Source organism: Falco rusticolus, chromosome 10 (genome assembly GCF_015220075.1).
Source record: "Falco rusticolus isolate bFalRus1 chromosome 10, bFalRus1.pri, whole genome shotgun sequence".
Taxonomy (NCBI): Eukaryota; Metazoa; Chordata; class Aves; order Falconiformes; family Falconidae; genus Falco; species Falco rusticolus.
This window is the reverse complement of record NC_051196.1, coordinates 34,515,597-34,534,715: the sequence shown is the minus strand read 5'-3', so window position 1 is coordinate 34,534,715 and position 19,119 is coordinate 34,515,597. Positions and strand designations below refer to the sequence as shown.

The window sequence follows — 19,119 nt, the reverse complement described above, 5'->3', positions numbered from 1 at the left end:
CCTCTGCAGCCATGATGCTATTCTGCCTCTCTATAATTTCAGTTCTCCTTGCACAGCGCTTTTCCAAAGCAAAAGGCAGAGCTAGGAGTTAGTGAGGGATTTGCTTAGTGTGCAAAAGGAGGGGGGAAATAGGACTGGTTTAATTAAAAGTAGTCATGGTGCAAAAGAGGCAGGTGAGGAGAGAGGCAGTACATACGGTATTTCCCGTGGAAAGGTCAAACAGCAAAACAGAAGAGGAGGCAATGCCAACATCCCTCGCTGCCCAGCTTGACAGTTCCCCAAGTAACTGTAGGAGCTGATGTTGATGCAGCTTGAGGGAGTTTTCTGCCAAAGGATACACCTTATATGTAATGGTTTCTCTTGTTTTTAAAAAAAAAAATGCTTAGTTTTGAAGGGAGCTGGCGAACTACAGGATTATTAGATGCAACTTCCTAATGTTTAAATCTGCCCCATTGCCGCTGTGGTGGTGGAGGGTAAGAGATGTTTACAGATTATGACAGAGTAGCTGCAAATTGCTGTAGGGAAGCCCTTACCCTTAGGATTTTCCATCTGGCTTTTCTCCATCCTCAATTTTCCTTCATTCCGGGTGGGAGAGGTGGTAGTGAAAGTTCCATTTAAGACCTCTCCCTGGCGTCAGAAGCATGATGATGTTGCACTTTTTGGAAAGCATAGTGTCCAGAAAAGGTAGAAAGAATGTGGCTGATACGCCTGCAGCTTCAGGTGCTGAAAATCTATATTGCCCTTACCCAGGAGATCTCATCTTTTCTATTGTACAGGGATGGTGTAACGGCAAGCAGACTGTTACCCGACCATCAGAGCCTTGACTGGTAATGAAGTGTGTCCTGAGCTTAGAAACAGAGCACATTCCCTCTTTTTGTCTTGTGCTTTTCTAAGCCTTCTAGTTGGGAGTAAAAAAAAAAAAAAATAGGAAGAAACCAACAAAAATATTTTTTCTAGTATTCTCTCTTAAAAAAAGACATCAGATTCTTATGTGTGGGTTTTCCCTCTGTGGTCTGGTAGCTAGGGTTGTGGAAAAGGGAGAGAAAGCTTTGAAATCCAAACTAGGTTATTTCTGTGTCCAAATGGACCTAGTTTCATGGAAGCCATTGGAAATACCCAAATTAATTCTGACTGAGAATCTATGCAAATACACCCATCCCCTCGTCCAAACCACCACTTTTATGAAGGACATGGCAGAAGGTATCGGCCAGTCGCAGTAAGCACGTGCCATAGTCTCTCCTTGCCCCGCAGGTCGTTCAAGAACCACTTTGGCTCTTCCATGTCCTTGAATTTTCCTTCTGGTCTTAAACTAGCGATCACCGAGGATGGCGATAAGACCGCAGTCAGCAATGCCTGTTTAATGCCAAGCGACATTAACAAAAAGAGGGTTTGGGGGTGGGTTTTTTTAGTAGATCAAACAGATGGCAGGTGGCTCAGGAGGGAAAAAACACCTCCAAAGCCACTAACATTAGCTCCTGTTGCAGCGAAAGCCGTATCTGTCTGCACTCATTATCTTTAATCTGCCAGCACAAAATAACATTGAACTGGAGAGATAGGGGCTGGGACTGTTCTGCTGGGGAGCAGCAGCTATTATGTCTAATCTGTGTTGCAAGCCAGGTCGGGCTTATGGGGAGATGGTTGAGATAGTGGAGCACAGAGCTTTGAAATGCCCTCTGGTTATTTTTTTTTTCCCTCTTTCTTTCTTTTTTAAAATGTTTATTTCCAAGAAGATTAAACTGAGAGAATTTAAAGCATTTAAAATAATGATGCATAAATAATACAAGTAAATAGATGCAGTACCAGTGTTCTGGTGGTCTGGGTATAGAAAGAAGGTAATTTTTTGAGCTAGAAAGAAGGTAATTTTTTGAGCATGGATAGCACCTTTTATTAGACCAACTGACACAGCTGGGAAAAAATGGGCTTTTAAGCACACAAATCCTTCTTTTTGGTCAGTAAATGCTGACTGTCAATACAGTTGTCTTTTTGACAACTACTTAGATTTTGTGCATGTGGCCATGTTTCTTTTTGTTGTGCGCAGACACTGCAGCCATGATTAGACTTGCTCAGAACCAGAAGGGAATATTTGCATTTTTAGATTTCTTTCAGTAGTTGTCCTTCCTTGGAAAGACGTGGTCATTAGTCGCTCATAGAAGGGTAATGGTGAGTGGAACATTGTGAGGTTTGAAGCACCGATTTTAATATATGTATTTATGTATCAATGCACACACATATGCACACACATGGGTATTTAGATGCACACACATGCACACAGCTGTTTATTTAACTCGTCATTGTACCTGCTTATTAGCACAGCGTCACTACTGGTGTTTGTGGAAGTTTGACAACCTGTTGAGTCTTTTGTGTTGTGCAGTTTTAAGAACGAGGCAGTCTCCAGAACACCTCTTTTTCCCAGCTCCTCCTGCATCTCTGCAGGTCACATCTCTAGTGATGCCCAAAGACGTTTTCTATGTTATTTTGCCTTTTTGAAAGACTCTGTAGGATTAGCATATGTTCAGGCTGGAAACTCCAGACTCCATTAGGCAGAACATACTTGGCTGGTGGGTGGAATTAGGTATATTGTGCAAGAATGTGGGGATTTGTTTACATACAACTGATACTGCCTGATGCCAGGCAAATCACTCATCGCGCTTTCTGCATGCCACTGTTTATACATCTGTTGGGATGAAAGTCTACACACCTAGGGTCTGAGGCTGTGTAACATTACATTTGACATTACATTATCACTTTTTTTCCACCCCCCAGAAAAAAAAAAAAAAAAAAAAGAACAAAAAACCAAAAACAACCCCAAACAACAATAACAAAACCAAAAACTCTGTTGCTTTCTAATAGCTTTTTCAATTTTTAGTCAGTTCTAGGAATTTTATGTGTTGCTGCAGTATGACTGCAAAGAAATTTCAGGCAAAGTATTCCGACCAGAGATTGCATTTCATATAGTGATGCTGGTAGGATGCTTTTCTACAAATACTAATATTTTGAGTTTGCTTTTCTTTTTTCTTAAGCTTGACACAGTGCACAATTCCTTAAATAGATGCCACCGCCTGTCCCACGGGTAGCTCATCACAGTTACTGATACTGATTGGGGGAATATGAGACCATACCTCTTTTCCATACAGGGAGGATGCAGCCTTTCAACTTTCGTTTTCTAGAGCCCATTTCAATCACTATAGAAATTTAACAAAGCTTGAAATTTTACCGATAAAAGAATTGCCGTGTGAAATCGCTACCCTTTGTTTCATTAATTTCAGGGTATAGCATGCCTTGGTAGTAAATCCAGACTACCGAACGGAACATGAGATTAGAAGAAAATGTGAAGAGACTCTTACCAACCTTCTTGATTAAATGGATGACATTATTATTGGCTCTATCTCAGCAGGTTTATTTCATAGCAATGGCAGTAATTGCCATCTCTTCTTTCTATGCCATTTTTACAAATTTGGCTGAATTTGGGTATTTTGTTGGTATTCTTCAACTTCAGTGACTGAGTAGAAGAGTTAATTTATATGAACGTTAAAAGAACACACAAAAATAACTTTGAAATGAAGGATCTGGTGTGAATAACTTCGCAATATGAGAGACTATTTCCTTGAGTAGCATCACTATTATAAGCTTTATTTTTGTGAATGCTTTGCAGATGCGAACAAGCTGATTGATGACAGTGCAGCCCAGTGTTCATATCAGGCTAGCTTTTGAATCTGTGACATAGCCAAGCATGTTCTAGAAGATGACATCGCAGAACAATCTCTTTTTTTTTTTTTTCCCCCCTGTTTTCTGCATAAAAGTGTTTATTGAAAGCTAATCTTAACTTCAGCGTATCGTATTCTGCATGGAGCTGCTCCAAAGTGTAATGGGAATAGTAGCAATCTTTAATTGATTTTAATGGGTTTCGAATCAGTTCTTAAATAGACAGAAAATTGCAGAACAGTGCACTGGGTCCTGCATGTACGTCCTAGGTGGCTGTGAAACTCAGTTCATTATGTTTTGTAGATTAGTTTCAGAGCTTCTGATTAAAGGTGCTATTGAAGATATTAAGGGTGACATTTTGTAACATGTGAAGCAGGTAACTCAATTCTCAGGAATATATGGCCAGCTGTTTGAACCCAGAAAACTTTCTGGACTTGGAAACTGTCTGTGGAGTCTATTCCGAGTGCCTGAATGTTGGATTCCAGGGTTCAGGAGGAGCCTGGTGAGGGAATACTGGCCATTATGGCCAAAGGGAAGCAGTACTGTGAGACTCAGTGTGTGCTCCAAACAGCAAGTCTCAGCATCAAGCTTCATGGCAATTACCCATTTAGTTCCTGTAAATTTTCATGGGATTTATGTTCTATAAATCTTTTTTAGAGTTTAGTGGGTTTTCGTTGCATTTTTTACAAAACCCCTTCTATGCACGTTCACGGGAGGGCTGCAGGCGCACTGTAAGAAGGATCTCATTTACTGTCTAATTTCACAGGGTTTTTAGAGTAAGCTTTATAGAGTACTGATCGATTTTTATAGGATATTTCCAGCTTCCATCCCCATTATATTTCCTCAGATTTCCCATTATTTTATTTCTTATTGTTTATGTGGCAGAATTTAGGCTTTTATTTCAATACCTTTATGAAAGAAAAAATAAAGATGTTGACGCTACTCTTCTGTCTCAGTTTGCATCACTGAAATCAACTTGGCCGTAAAACAAGCAATAGCTAATCTGAATTCTAAATGTGGGTGTCAGGCAACACATCAAACCCTTTCCCAATCCAGTATCCTGGGAGATGGCTCCATGCTGTCAGAATAAAAGCAATGAACCTTTATGGATATATACAAATATATTCACATTGGCTTAACCAAATTTGATGGGATCAGAAGTTAAATGGAAAACCAGATGATAAAAAAGCCAGTGTTACATATCTGTAACCTAGATTTTGTGACTTGAATGTTAACTTAAAGAAGAGAGAAAACTGGCTTGTGTCAGGACTGCTGTATTTAAATAACATCCAGAGAAACTGGTCTGAGGGTGTATTTCCAGTGAACATTTCCAGCAGGCAGGCCTGGTGTTTGATGACTGAAGTTATATTTATTTTCTGAAGTTTGTTGCAGAGCTCTGCAGTAGGAAATCAGCACTCAGTGTCTGGGGCTTCTGTGCGATGCTTGCTGAGGGTATGAACTAGTATGCTGACAACGCTCCAGTGGTCTTAAGAGCTTGCCTCTTAAAAACAATTGTGCTGTAAATAAGAGAAAAGAAGCTGAGTTGGTTGTTGGCCTCCCAAATTATTGTACCTTTGACCCTGTTTGTATGGACCCGATGCCTTCTATTCACCTCTGTGCAGCATTAAGTCTTGTGGATTGTCAGATAGCATTTGGGTTTTATTTTTATGGGGTTTGGATGGCCTTTTCAGAAGTGCTGAATCTGTTAATTCCATAGAATAGGTGCAACAACGGCAGTTCAGTGTCCAGCTCCATGCCAGCTGCGACACCCCACATGCCATCAGTCTGGGATGGCACAGCTGTTGGAAGATGGTATCTTTTCTATCCTTACTTCATTTGCTCCTCTTTGTCCTTCGTTCTTTGTATTAAGGTAACCATTAATAAGGAAACCACTGCGGTTTGGTACCGTCTTATTTCCTGTAGCCTGTCAAACAGTATGCTGGAAGTAACTGAGCTACAAATGAGGAGTTCCCCTGCTCTGTAAGGTGAACTACAAAACCTGTTCACAATAGTCTGCTAAAAAATGCACTGCGAGATCAAGCTGTACTAATTGTCACTTACTTCTGTTCCCCAGGAGAAAATATTATTGAAAATAATATGTGACTGATAATACATTTATGTGTTAAATATTAAAATTAAATGAAAATATATTAAATCTTTATATGATATGATGAAGAAAATTTAGTACCAAAATTGGTCCAGAGGGAGTACTAAGCTGCAGAAGCATTGTTTCTTTTAAGGTTTAATAAGTCAGGGGAGGGGGTCACTGTAAGGTTACAAAGAAATTATATTTGTTTTCATACCCTACTGTTATCAGGGGTATAGTGAAGATTTCACATCGTTGATAAAGTACCATGCCAGGATACCAAAGCGCACTGAGCCGATGCTGAATGCTTTATGGAAAGCTCTGCCTCAGCTCTGCCTCTTCACCTTCAAGCACATCCTACATCCCAGACTTGGGTCTGGTCTAAATAGCTGGTTAGATTTGCGGACAGGCACTTCCTCGGTCCATCATCACGCTGTGCTGCAAGCTGCACAAAGAGAAACCAAGAGCAGGGGAAGGAGAAGTCTGAACAGCACTGAGAGATCTCGGTCGCACAGAAACAGGCTGTGATTTGGAATGTTGATTATTCACACTTGTACTTCCACACTGAATAGACAACTCATCATTTAAAAGATTACCTTGCAGATGATGATAAGAGCACATTTTCTTCTTCTGCAGACAACATTTGTGCTGTGGCAACCATTATGGCTGGTGCCTTTATCAGTCAATTAGACTGGAGCTGTCAAAAGCTTTTTAAAAACTTCTATTAAAAGTAATGGGGATTTATCTATCTAGGACCTGTGACATTTATCAAAGAGCCTAGCCTTGGCCTCCTTTTCTAATAGCAGCGTGCAGCTGCACCACAGGGCAGTCAGCTGCCCAGCCCTCTAGCAAGACAGGCATTTGGTTAGTGGCCCAGATTTGAGAATCTCTGGAAAGCAGAGCTTATGGATATTTGGAAACCCATCCTTTCCAGTGGTTTATAGGGACAGCAGCGTTACTTGACTGCAGTGAGGTGACGTGGAGTAGCTTAGTGCTTGGAAAGCAAGACCTCTGCTTCTATTGCCCTGCAGCATGCACATGTGTGGATTTGGTTTCAGCGTTTGCAAACGTGGCTGAATATTAAAAATTGAAATGTAGTAGTTAGTTTTACTGTGTCATCTTTCAGTTTATTGGTACTGAAGTTGTTATATAGTATTGGGAGTTTTAATGCTCCACTTTTGTTGTCTTTTTTAACATAATTTCAATGTGCGACACTGAAACTTTCTTTTATCCAGCTGAGCATTTGCAATGGATGTATTGATTCCTGCTATGAAAGCAGTGTTAGCTGATGCTGGCTGGGAGCAGTATCTTTGAAGCTTGAGATGGGGAGAGCCCCAGGAGATCCATGTTACTACCTACCTGATAGCCAGAATAAGAGCTATTATATTAGTTTGGATATCTCCTCCTTATTTCCCTTGCCTGCTTCTTTTTCCTTCCCTCTAGCACTTCTTTTTGGAAAACTACTCCTCCTTTCCCTTAGTTGTAAACACACTGCTGTGCATCACAAAATTGTCAGTCGTAACAAGTGGCAAATAGTTGATCGTGCTCAGCGCCGAAACAGAGATGTGACTGCAACTGAAGTGCTTTTGTGGGCCAAAAGGGCAGCTCCTGCTCACGGGGTTTGTTGTGAGTTAGTGCCCAGCTGCAATCTTAGGGGTCATAAATGTGTCACGGAAAGTTTTCATCTTCTGAGCAAAGCTGAATTACTTTTCTCTTTTGAGAATTGTTGTGGCAATGCAGATGGTTTGGCCAAACTTTAGGGTGAGTAATTGGATGCTTGTGACTCAGAATTCCCACAGGAATGTCATTCGGACGTAGGATCATTGGATTTTTGCCCCAATGAAAAGGCGAACAGTTATGAGAGCATCATAATGCTAATGGTAGCGGGTGTGGGAGCACTTGGTGTGCCTTTCAGCAGTTCACTGGTTAACATGGAGAAGTTGGTCTCTGAAAATGCCCTAAAGACAGTCAGCAAAATTCTACTCCAAGGTGAATACAGAACAGGAGGAAAAGAGCATAGCCTGAAAAACAAAGACATGGCAGAAAAGAAGAAAAAAGAAAACGAGACTTTGCTAGTCTGTGTACGAGCTAGGGGTGAGCTGTGAATCCTACACTTGTGGAGGGTCTAGACAGGCCAAATTACTGGGATCAAAATATCAGAAAGGGAGACCCAGAAGAATCATTTGATAAGAAAACATCTTCTCAGAGTAATAATCTTCAGTTCAGAGTAATCTTTGAAATCAGTCATGTGCTTGGCTGCTTGACCACTTCCTTTGAGAGTGGCCTCTTGACCACTGCAAAATCGTGGAGACTCGGGGGAAGAGGGGGCTGGAGGGTGGCGGTGATGAGCCGGGCAGGAGCACACAGAGACGAGCAGGCAGTGTCCGTCATTGTGAGCTGGGGCACGAAGGGGAAACATGCCAAGCAAGCAGTCAGTCATCCCTGCTGAGTTTCACCAGCATCGGTTTTTTAGGTGGAGGGAACAGTGACAGCAGTGCTGGCTCAGGTAATTGTTTCATAGAAAAGGAGATAGTGTTTGAGCAGGAGATTAACGGGGTTTTGACTTGAACACAAATGGGACATCTATTACATTTCAGTTGAATGCTCATGAACATAGTGTTGTGCTTCCAGAGCAACTCAATTTATTCCAAAGAATAAACATTAAAGGTAAAATTTCAGGTCATTAAAAAAGTGAGTTATCCCTGTGAAAGGAAGACGACATTAATGGCTAAGTAGGAAAGTGAAAATATGAAAGAATACGGACAAAAGTATCTGTTATGTTCTATGTATCAAAAGTCTTGCTCGTGACAAAAAGAGTGCCTGAACTGGTGGAGCATATATTAAAATTGCTGCGAGAGGAACTGAGAAAGTCTTCAAAGGAAAATAAGTTCTCTAATCATTTGAGAAAAGAGTTCCATTATCTGGCAATTGATGTTGCTGGGAGCTCCTCCTCCGCAGACAGACCGGTGTATTTACAAGACTTTGTTGCTAGCAAGTGGGACAACCAAGAGAATGCGTAGGGCTAGGGGAGGTATCAGGGAGGTAGGAACAGGGAACCCTTGGCCTCTGTGTAGGCTGAGAGGAGGCTAATACATATTTATACATATATATATTTATGTATGTACATAAAGGAAACTTTGTCTATAACCAGAAAATACAAGTATGTGGAATGGGGTAAAATAGAAACCAAGCATTTTTATGTCAGAAGGCATGTGTCAAATGCCCATAAAAATGTCAGCTACAGTTTTGCACACTGCTGACAAACAAAATTGCAAACTTTACCAGTAGTATAGCTTATTATTGTCAGAGAGAAGGAGCAGAGTAAGAATCTGCAGATAGTCTGTTAGTAAACAGTGTCCAAAATGGCAAGCTAAAAGTTTCTGTTGCTAAGCTGATGAGAAGATTTAGGTTAAAGAGGTTTTTGCTTAACAGTTCCTACTAGATCCTCAACGATATTTGAAGTGTTGCTGGGAAACCGGTTTATCTTTTTAAAAATCATAAAATCAATCTCAGAGAAGGTCTGAAATATTAAAGCCTCCAACAAACTGGAATTGAGGAAAGTTTTCCAAAATGCTGGTGGGACATCATTAAAGACTGCAGTCCATACGTCTGGTAGGTGCTCCTGCTGCGTTAGCAAACGCTGGTAGCAGCCTGTGCAAGGAAAACTACAGTACCGAGTAATTAACGAATTGGTCGTACTTGTAAAGATTAGTTGGTTTTGTGCCTAGCACTGGGAGCCAAATGATTTCCAAGTGATTCACTGACCGCCTTGTTGTTAACAGTGAGTGTGCCAGATACCCACAGACCTGAAGTAACAGTTAATTCAAAAGACTGAGCTAGGTTTTGTTTCACTCCTGCTTGTTGGAGGTGCCAGAACTTCGCTTCCCACAGAAGCGCTGATGAGCTATTGCTCTGCTAGAAATTTTTCAGACCAGCCTTTCTGCAACAATGAGCCTGTGGAAGCCGGGGGAGTGATACACTGCTGGCTATTTCCAATCTTTTAATCGATCTCCCCTGTCTAACTAAACAAAGGACCAGTCTCACAGACAGGTGAGGGCAGCGTATGTGAATATCCTGACAAAAAGTAAAATGACTGCAGCCGTATCTTTCTTTGTCAAATGGGTGAGTGGTGTTAAGCAGACAGTAAACCTGCTTCAGCTGTAGCAGCATTGAACTTAAGGGCTTTGTTAACTGCCTGGGGGGGTGGGGGGAACCCAGCAGAGTATATTTGAATGCCTTGCAACCTCTTTGAGCCTTAAATAGTAAGCTAGAAATACCAAGATTGCTATTACATATCATAGAGGCCAAAAGCTCAGCAGAAATTGGAAATAATTAACATTTCAGAGTTGGAAAGAATATGAAGGGTTGTTGTTTCCTGAAACAAAAGTGAATTGGGAGACCTGTAAAGCCACCTGCTCAGTATGTAAGCTAGCCTTTTAGTGATGGAAGGTAGGAGAACACTTGCCATCAGGAATTAATATTAGGGAACTCTATAGCCCAGAATATATCCCGAAAAGAGGTGTCAGGGAGGGCCAAAAAAAGTTACATTCTTAGAAGATGTGAGAATCTTTTTGATTTAAACTGGTTCTTGCACCCTGAAACTGTTTCAAAAGGGATCTGTCACCATTTTCACCTGCTCCGCAAGCGCCGTTTGATCCAAGCAAACAGTTCTTGTTTCGTCTTGGTGGCTGCAGAAGAAAGCATCTGCTTTCTGCTATTCAGCACATGAAAAAATCCATTATAAACAGGGTATTTTATTAGTTACTCCTTTCCTCAGAGTGACAGGATTGAAATCTATTTCACCAAGGTTTATCTTGATAATGTTCAACTAAATCAACAGAGCAAGTGACCAGCATCTTACCCACATAGTAACTTTCAGTGGCCGCTGCCACTATTACTGGTGTGCCAGTACAAAACATTGTACGGAACTGTGTTGGCTGTGATGCCTTAGCTGTGTATTTCTTATTTTGCTTTACTCTTTTCTTTTTATGGTTGGAAGTATTCTTTAAGGCTCTAATCTTACCTTGCTCTCTCCCTCCTAGTGTCTATCAACTTGTTGTCAAGGAGGAGAAGCTGCAGAAAGCACGGAGAGCTGCAGACATCGTTGAATGCTTCTCTGTCCCAGTGAGCTACAAGAACGCCTCCAGTCTTGACTCACCGCACTACTTTGCAGCCGAGCTGAAACCCATCAACCTGCCCGTCACACAGCCTTTCACGGTGGGCGACAACAAAACCTACAATGGCTACTGGAATGCTCCGCTTTCTCCTCTGAAAAGCTACAGCATATACTTCCAGGCTCTTAGCAAGGCAAATGGAGTAAGTGCAGAGAAAAATGAACTGGATCTGTACATATGACCATCTCTATCTATCCTCCTCATCTTCCTCCTTCCTTCTTTATTGGATGCCAGTTTAACACCTCCTTATTACCCTCTTACAGAAATTTTATGAAAATTAAGCATGCCATTACTTGTCATTCACTCCAGTCTCTTTCTGATGCCTAGATCCGATGAAAAACCTGTTAGGGAGCCAGTCTCTGTAAAGGGACATGCTGGCATGTGATTTAGAAAACAAATTGCTTAGAATGTGGATATTTTCTTTCCCCTTGCATATGCATGCACGTCAGAGTAGGGGCTATTGTGCTTTTAAAAGACGTAACTGCAATGTACCAATAGTCTCCAGTTCACAGTGCTTGTGAATTTAGAGGGGACATTGTGAGATGAGAACTGCCCAAAGGCTATGACGTTGGATGACCTTGTAGCTTGCATTTGATCACATCGTCATGTAGCACTTACTGTTGGGAGTTTCAGCTTCAGTAAGTCGTACTGCAGGGGAGACTGTGTGCACATCTGCATTCCTCCTTTTGAATACTCTGGACTATATTTTTACATATGCTTACTCTGCGATATTAGGTTTAAAATGGAGACTGCACAGAAAACATAGTCTGCCCTATTCTCAGGCTCAAACACCCCAGCAGATCCCGTCACAGGAAAAGGGAAGGCCCCTTTTCCATCTTCCATCCTCCTATTCCAGCCTAGGGTAGTTCTGATCTCCTCTTTACCTCTGCCGTTTCAGGTCAGTTCAGCTAAAGCGTATAGGCTAGATCCAGTCTAAGCCCTCCTTCACCTTCCTCCCCTTTGACTCCTCTAATTGCTCTTGATTATCACATAACGTGATACAGTTTGACGCTCTGGCCTGATGAAGAGTCTGACAGCATTAACATGGCATCAAGAAGTGGGATAGCAGAGTCTGTTATTGCACATTTGGCAGTGCTTTCGTGAATCTAACTTCAATATAAATAAATTCTTTAAGACATCACCTCCAAAAGAGCAAAATTAGAAAAATCAATCAAAGATGGATGATGTAGGCTTTGGTCTACGCTTGGGGTAGTATCTTTTATACCCAAAACACAGCTGCGCATCATAGAGGACTGTGCGCTGTTTAACAGGCTGGAAATGCCAATGAGTGTTCGCAACATATCTTGGTGTTTTACAGCCTTCATTTATCACCTTTCTCCTGCAGTTTCTCCTGTATGGCTGACAAGCACAAATCTCTCCAATACTGTGCTGTTTTTCACCTTGGTTTCCTTTCTAGTTGATATAGTTCCCTTCCAGCACTACTCAATTAATTCAATTTTGGATTTGCCTTTATAAAGGAAATTGTGATATATGCGTGTCTCTGTGTCTAGTTAGTTCCCCCTTGTAAGACAGTTAATTGCTAGAGAATGGATCCCCAGGGAAGAAAAAAAATTGTTTGCTTAAATACGATACGATTTGCCGTAAATGGGTTATATGAATGGGAACGTAGGCTTCCCCTGGCATTCTGGATTAAAGCAGCGCTAACGTGAGCCTCCTGCCTTTTCTGGATCTCTGTAGCTGGCAGGCTGCATCACACTCTACACACAAGATGATAAAGGCTCAAAAAAGAATGACTTGCTTGGGCTGTTCTGATAAGAACACAAGACTGTAAAGGACTTTTTAAGCATAAGTTAATCAAAAGAGTCTGTATGCAAGAATACACAGTCTATGAGAGCATGAGAAGCGTCCTTGCCAGACACAGCACATTCCTATTTGAGCAAGCAATTGCCTCTTGTGTGAATACTTTATGTTGGTGCAGTATATGTTTATATATTCTTGAAGTGCAGTGCTATGGGAAAAAAACATAGAGGGAATGTCTGGGAATAGAATATGGATCTTCAGAGGAGTAGCTGTGATACTTTTTGTTTCTTGCTAAAATCCTTAAGCCCCACACCTCAAAAATCAGGTCTGATTTGCATCCAGTCTTTTGCAGCTTTAAATAAGAAGGTTTGTTTGTTTCCCAGAATTGTTTACAGGTATCATTTGGATTTGAGAGTTCTGGGGTTTTACTTACGACTATAACCTGAGCTGCTTTTACCAGTCTTCCTAAAGCCTATTAATAACTGTGGCTGCAACGCGGCATTTTTTATAACGGGCACCTGAAAAATATCTGAAACAGTAACAGTTTTGCACAATTAAAATACAGCGTTATGTTTTCTTGCACGAGAAACTTAACAGAGTGTTGCTGCTCATTTTTTAATTAGGGTATTCTATAGTTTAATTAATCACTGACAGTTGTGGAATGATGAAACTTCTTTCCACACCTGGAACCTGCAAAGAGAAACCTTTATGCAGTGAACCAGAACGTCTTCCTTTGGAAATGTAGGACTCCAGGGAGAGCTTAATTTGAAGAAACATTCTGTATTTGGTCAAAAAGCTTGATTAGGAGGAGGTTAGTAGTGTTACAGGAGTTCTGCATTGTTTCAGCTCCTCTGTTCATTGAGAGTTGTGCTCATTTGGTGTTCTTGTCTGCTCTGCAACCATTAGCCGTGATTGTTACAGTGAAAGGAACATAATTAACAGCTGGATGCAAAACAAGTACGGCAAATTGCTACAAAATCAGATCACAAGCTTTTCTGCCTTCTCTTGTGCAATGTTGTACTTGTTCGGGAGTTTGAATGAGATCGCTGTTGCTGGCTGAATTCTTTTCTGTGGACAGTTGCATGAAGTTTCGTCAATGTGGTGCAGCTTCTAGACAGGGGTCTAAATAGACCATGTGTGAAACAGAATAGTTTTCAGCTTTGTTATAGAAAATGCTTCCAAATTGTGTGAGTTTCTCTCCTAGGGACTGTTGAAAACCAGATGCTGAGCCAAAATGTGTCAGTTTGAAGTAAGTTGGGGGGGAGGAAACAGGAGCTCCAGGCTTTGTAACTGTGGGGGTGACAAGCGCTGTTAGTTACTGCTTAATTGTTAGAAGGAGTTAGCCCAAGGGGTGACACAGGGAGAATAAAGGACAACTGGCTTCTTTCTCCTCTGGCAGGGTCTCCACACATGCTGTCGCAGCCATCCAGGTAGTTAACTGATATTTGCTAGTTGTCCTGCTGCCACCTGCTACAGATGGCTGCCTGACAGAGCGTGAAGTTTTCCTTGTCGGAAAAACCTCCCTGAGCTCAGCTCCTTTAAAACACCAGCCCTTCCAGTGCTTATCCCGCTGAAAGCTGAGGCCAGGGTGGCAATACTGTGTTACTCCTTATCCTCTCTTATCCTTATACTGACATGATAATCAAAGTTAAATGTTGGAGGTTTTATTGTCCCCAGGTTCTTTATCTGGGTCATTGTAGGTGACAGTCTCTGGTTAGTGATCCAGCAACACGCTCAAATGGGGCGAACTCTCCGGCTGCACTGTGAAACCTGCCTGGATTTTTTGAGCAGCTCAGAAACCAGAGCTTCCCAAAAATCCTTCCTGGAGTTGCATTTTACCTCATTGAGCTGAAATGAAATCTGTAATGGCACAGTTGCAATCAATAACTCTTGGCCACTTTTCCTCTAAGTGGGAGATGAGGCAGGAGGCTCCGTGACACAGCTGGAGGTGATGTGGGGACACTGCCAGCTGCTCCTGCAGCTTGGTGCTCCAACAGGTGAATGATGTTTTCAGGCCAGAATTGTGAAAAGTAGCACCACAGGAATCAATGAGAATATTATTTTTGAGGGAATGATAGACTCTACAGAGATTCTTATTGATTTTTTTCCCCTCTCTAATGACTTGTACTACATGCACAATCAGGCAGTTCATTATTATCAGGGGGACTTCAGGCTGGATTTCTAGATGCTGACAAGTCTACTCACAGTACACAACATTCTTCTTCTGGGACGTTTTGGAGGTATGGATAGAGCTGCCAGCAGAGAGGTGGCATTCGTGCCTGTGGAAAAATATAGTGAGGTGCTTCAGTTCAGCATGAACTATGCTCTGAAAAATGAAGTGGCACCAAGGCCACCTGCATTGCTTCTGTGAACCATTAAACAGCTCTGAAGACCTCTCTGTTCAGTGGGGTTTGGGGTGTACAGTTTTGTTCACTTAGATTAACCTCTTAATCTCACGTTGGAGTTGCTGGGGCAGAAATAAAGCAGCTGTGGAAGTACTTTGCTCTTTGCAAGCCCCCGTTCCCACACCTGGTTGGCCATCTTGGGCCAGCGCGTGTGTGGACCTGAGAGTTTTCTGGATAGCAAATATAATCTTCCCCCAGTTTCCCTCACGTCTGAGAGGTTTGTGCTGCGGGTATTCGATGATTGACTGTAAAACATTGAAATAACTTTCTATTGTAAATAATAAAAGCCCTAACTGCTTTGTTAAACCTCCCTTCTCCAAATGACACAGATACTAAAACCAGCTTGTAATTGGAAAGGCAGTCTTAACTTTTGCTTAGTCTCTCAGACATCTAGCAGTTTCCTTGAGCTGGCAATAGAAATTATAGGGGAGTCCATTGATCTTGCACAGACATATGCACATGATCAGTTTTAAAGACAGCAAACAGTAGGCTTCAGTGTGATAAAAAAGAGACACATGATGTAGAGCTCCCCTGAACTTGGGCAAAATCTGTTAAGGACGGAAAAAAATAACTCCTTAAGATGTTCAGTGGACAGAACCACCGTTTCTATCCTGTGCGGAGCAGGTTGCCAGCAAACATGCTGGGTGTAAAGCTGGGACATGGGGAACTAAAGCTGAAACTGAGGCCAAGTGGGAGGTTGGTAATTACTTGTCTGCACCAGCAAAAGTTCAAATTGTCTGTCCCTGATCTGAGCTGCCTGATGGAGCTGTGCCTGGTGCAGGGGTCCCTGCACGGTGCGCCTGGGGACAGCAGGTCTCACTGCTGCTGGCAGGTGGTTCTTCAGGCAAGGCAAGCATTGCTTAACTAAGGCAGAGTCATAATAATAGTAAAGGAAAGAAAAAATGGTGGGTGTGAAAACAGATGGATGAAAAAGCTCTGCTTCTTTTGTTGTTGCTCGTAGTCTGTAAACAGCAAGCTGTCATTTTAAAAGAAAAGGGGAAAAAAAAATCATTTGCCCTTTTAGGTTGTGAAGACGCAGCTGTCACATAAACATATGTCCTGCTGCCCTCCTAGCCCTTTTCTGCAGAAAATTGTTCCCATCCAAACACTGAAGAGACAGAGACAGAACTTGTCTTCTTATCATCCACTGTACTTCAGTGAGATGCATGTTTCGGAACCTAAGTAATTAGTAGACAGCATCAGCTCTCTTGCTTTGAAAAAGAAAGGAACAAAGTATATTAAAAGAATGTTTAAAAAAACAAAAAATCTGAAAATTCAGAAGGATGCTATAACAGGCTCACGGTGTGTGGTTTCAAGTCTGCGTGCATGGGCTGTGTTGGCAGAGGGGGCTTGACCCGCTCCTCGGCACAATCTGGGCTCTCTCCAGAGGGTTTCCAGCTCATCCTACCTGCAGCTCCGTGTCTGCCCTCCAGGAACAGTCTGCCAGCACTCCAAAACCCAGTCCTCACGGGACTTTAAAAATTTAGCCAGGGTTCAACCCTGAGTGCAGGTACGCAGTAATCAGGTTTTATTCATATAGAAGTAAGTTCTGGAAGACAAACTTATGTAAATATGTTCTAATAAACACGTAGATGGGCTTAATATGCGGTAAGCTTTCTGGATAGAAAGCATGTTGGAAAATGAAGGTTGGATCAAGAGCTGTAGGATGTCTTCATGCAGTGTTTTCTCACTCCACAATCTTGCTTAAAATATGCCTATGTTTTTCTGTTATGATTTGGGTATAAGATATTGGCGGTGATACAGAGCTGTAGAAGTAGTGCTACTGGGATCTTAAAAAATAAGTTATTCCTGTGACTTCAGCCATAATACAAACCAGATCTCTTTACGCCAAATATGGAGGATCTTGGGTCATTGTCAGGAATGTTGCAGATGTATAAGACCTTGTAAAACTTCTGTGCTGTCATAAGATCAGAAGTTGGTATCGCAGCCTTTGAAAGAACGTTCAGAAACAACACGGAGACTGAAATATGGGGAAATTATTTTTGTTTTTCTAAAATGGTTTTTAGTGTCCTTTATTTCATTATTTTTCTTGTAATTGCTTTAAGCCATCTGGATGGATAATTTAGAATTATCTGTGTTGTTTGTTCTTGCTTTTCTCTTGGCTAACGAGAAGCATCTTGCTTTACTATGTACAGGAAAGCACCTTGTCTGAATCGAAAGCAGTATTTTTCAGAAAATAAGTGTGATTGTGGCAAAATGGTTTTGCTGATTTTTGGAAAAAATGTGCATTTCTTTTGGGTTTTGGTAGAAAAGTTCATACAAACAATTCTCAACATCGATCAAAGAGCAATAGAGTAAATTTCAAGATATCTCATTTTTATGAGACACCAAAGAGATGAGCAGTTGGTGATCAACAAGGTGATCCATGGAATAATCAGCCCTAATCAGGAATATGGACTAAGTTCAAGTCTTTAAACTTTACCATCCCTAGTAGCCAGACACCTTGTGTCTGTACAGCTTTCTTTTATCTTTTCCTTTTCAGAAGATGTAATTTGAAATGAAGTTCTCAAGTCCAGATGTCTTGTTCTTCTAGTGATTGATTGCCCTTGCTTTTGGCAGTGCCAGATCATGGTCTTCTAATAACTATGATTGTCTGTGCTAAATGCAGTAATTAGTAGATGTAGATGCAAACAGAACACACTGCATCCTGTCTTCTCAAATTACCCTGTGGGAGGGCAGGGAGCAGGAATATGCACATGCTTAAATAAGATCAGTTACAGCATCATTAACAAGATTTTGGGTTTTGTTTTCTCACCGTTTCTCAGCATTGACTGATTTCTCTAGCTTTTTGTTAGACTTTGAAGCTAGCAGAAAGCAATCCATACACACAAAAATTTTCCTCAACAAAATGTGAGCAAGTATCCACCTACTTTTAGACTGAAAAAATACTAGCCTGATTTTTTATTTTTATTTTTCATCGCTGATTTTCCAGGTCACCTTCTCATAGATTGTAAACTACAACAGGATCTGTCTGTCTTATAATTCCCAGCATTATGTGCTGAGGCTGTGCTCTGAAAGTAAAGCTATGTTTTCCCAGCTTCATATATCATCACTAGCAATAAAGATTTTGGATTTCCAGAATAGCTGGCGATTGGCACTGATTATACACAAGGCAGAGATGAATGGGGAGCTGTGTTGCACGGCTATGTTGACTTTGCAGAGCCGACAGCTGAACAGGTTGTGTAGCAAGTTGAATATTGAGGGGGAGAAGGGTTGATGCACCAAAGAGAGGTGCTTCTGGTTTACTGGGGTAAACAGCGCTCCAGTTCCACTCTAGGGCTGTATGGCTCGGAAAGGAAGCCCTTAATAGACACGATATGTACTTGGTGGTCCAGAAGTTCCTTAAGAGAGTTTGAAGGAAAAATCAAAAGGACAGTTTGTCCTTCTGAATATCTCATCATTTCTAGGCTACACACAGGGTTGCTTATATCCAGATGGTGTGGCTGACTGGTGTCTTGGGGAACGCATAGAGATCAGAGAGAATCGCTCTCGTGTTTCCCAGGGGGGATCCTGCCGTTGCCCCCTTCCTAAGTGCAGCGTAAGTGTTAGGAGAAAGGCACGACGATGGGACTGCGTGTTTCTGCTCAGACCAGGGAAGTTCTGTCACAGATGGAACAGTTTTTTCTGCAGGAGCAAATTCAGACTTTCAGAGTTCATCTTACTGCTTGAGGATGGAATGAGATGCTCAGCAGTGCGTTTGCTAGGCTGTTGTTTCCAGAGCCCAGCCAGCATCCATATTAATGTGGCATTGTTACACACGGTAATTTATGCAGTATTCATTACACTTGAGACATGTACAGGAGCATGTAAAGACATAAAGTACTACAAAAACCCTGCAGCAGATTACTGTCTGACAAAGTGGGCTTTTTAACCAAAGCAGCACATTAAGATTTGGATGGCAGTCATTCGTTGGACAGAAGCAGCCCATGCCAATAAGGGCTGTAGAATGAGGAGCTGGGGATACCAGAAA

The 19,119-nt window shown here is 41.7% G+C and overlaps 1 protein-coding gene across 2 annotated transcripts in view; it reads left to right on the top strand.

Moving 5' to 3' along the window:
• PTPRT (protein tyrosine phosphatase receptor type T) overlaps positions 1 to 19,119 on the top strand; it is a 454,289-nt gene that overhangs the window by 347,439 nt on the left and 87,731 nt on the right. For both annotated transcript variants that reach the window (XM_037402826.1, XM_037402825.1), the window contains exon 12: positions 10,831 to 11,104. In XM_037402826.1, the coding sequence (XP_037258723.1) occupies positions 10,831 to 11,104 (274 nt within the window). The remainder of the gene's footprint in view (positions 1 to 10,830; positions 11,105 to 19,119) is intronic.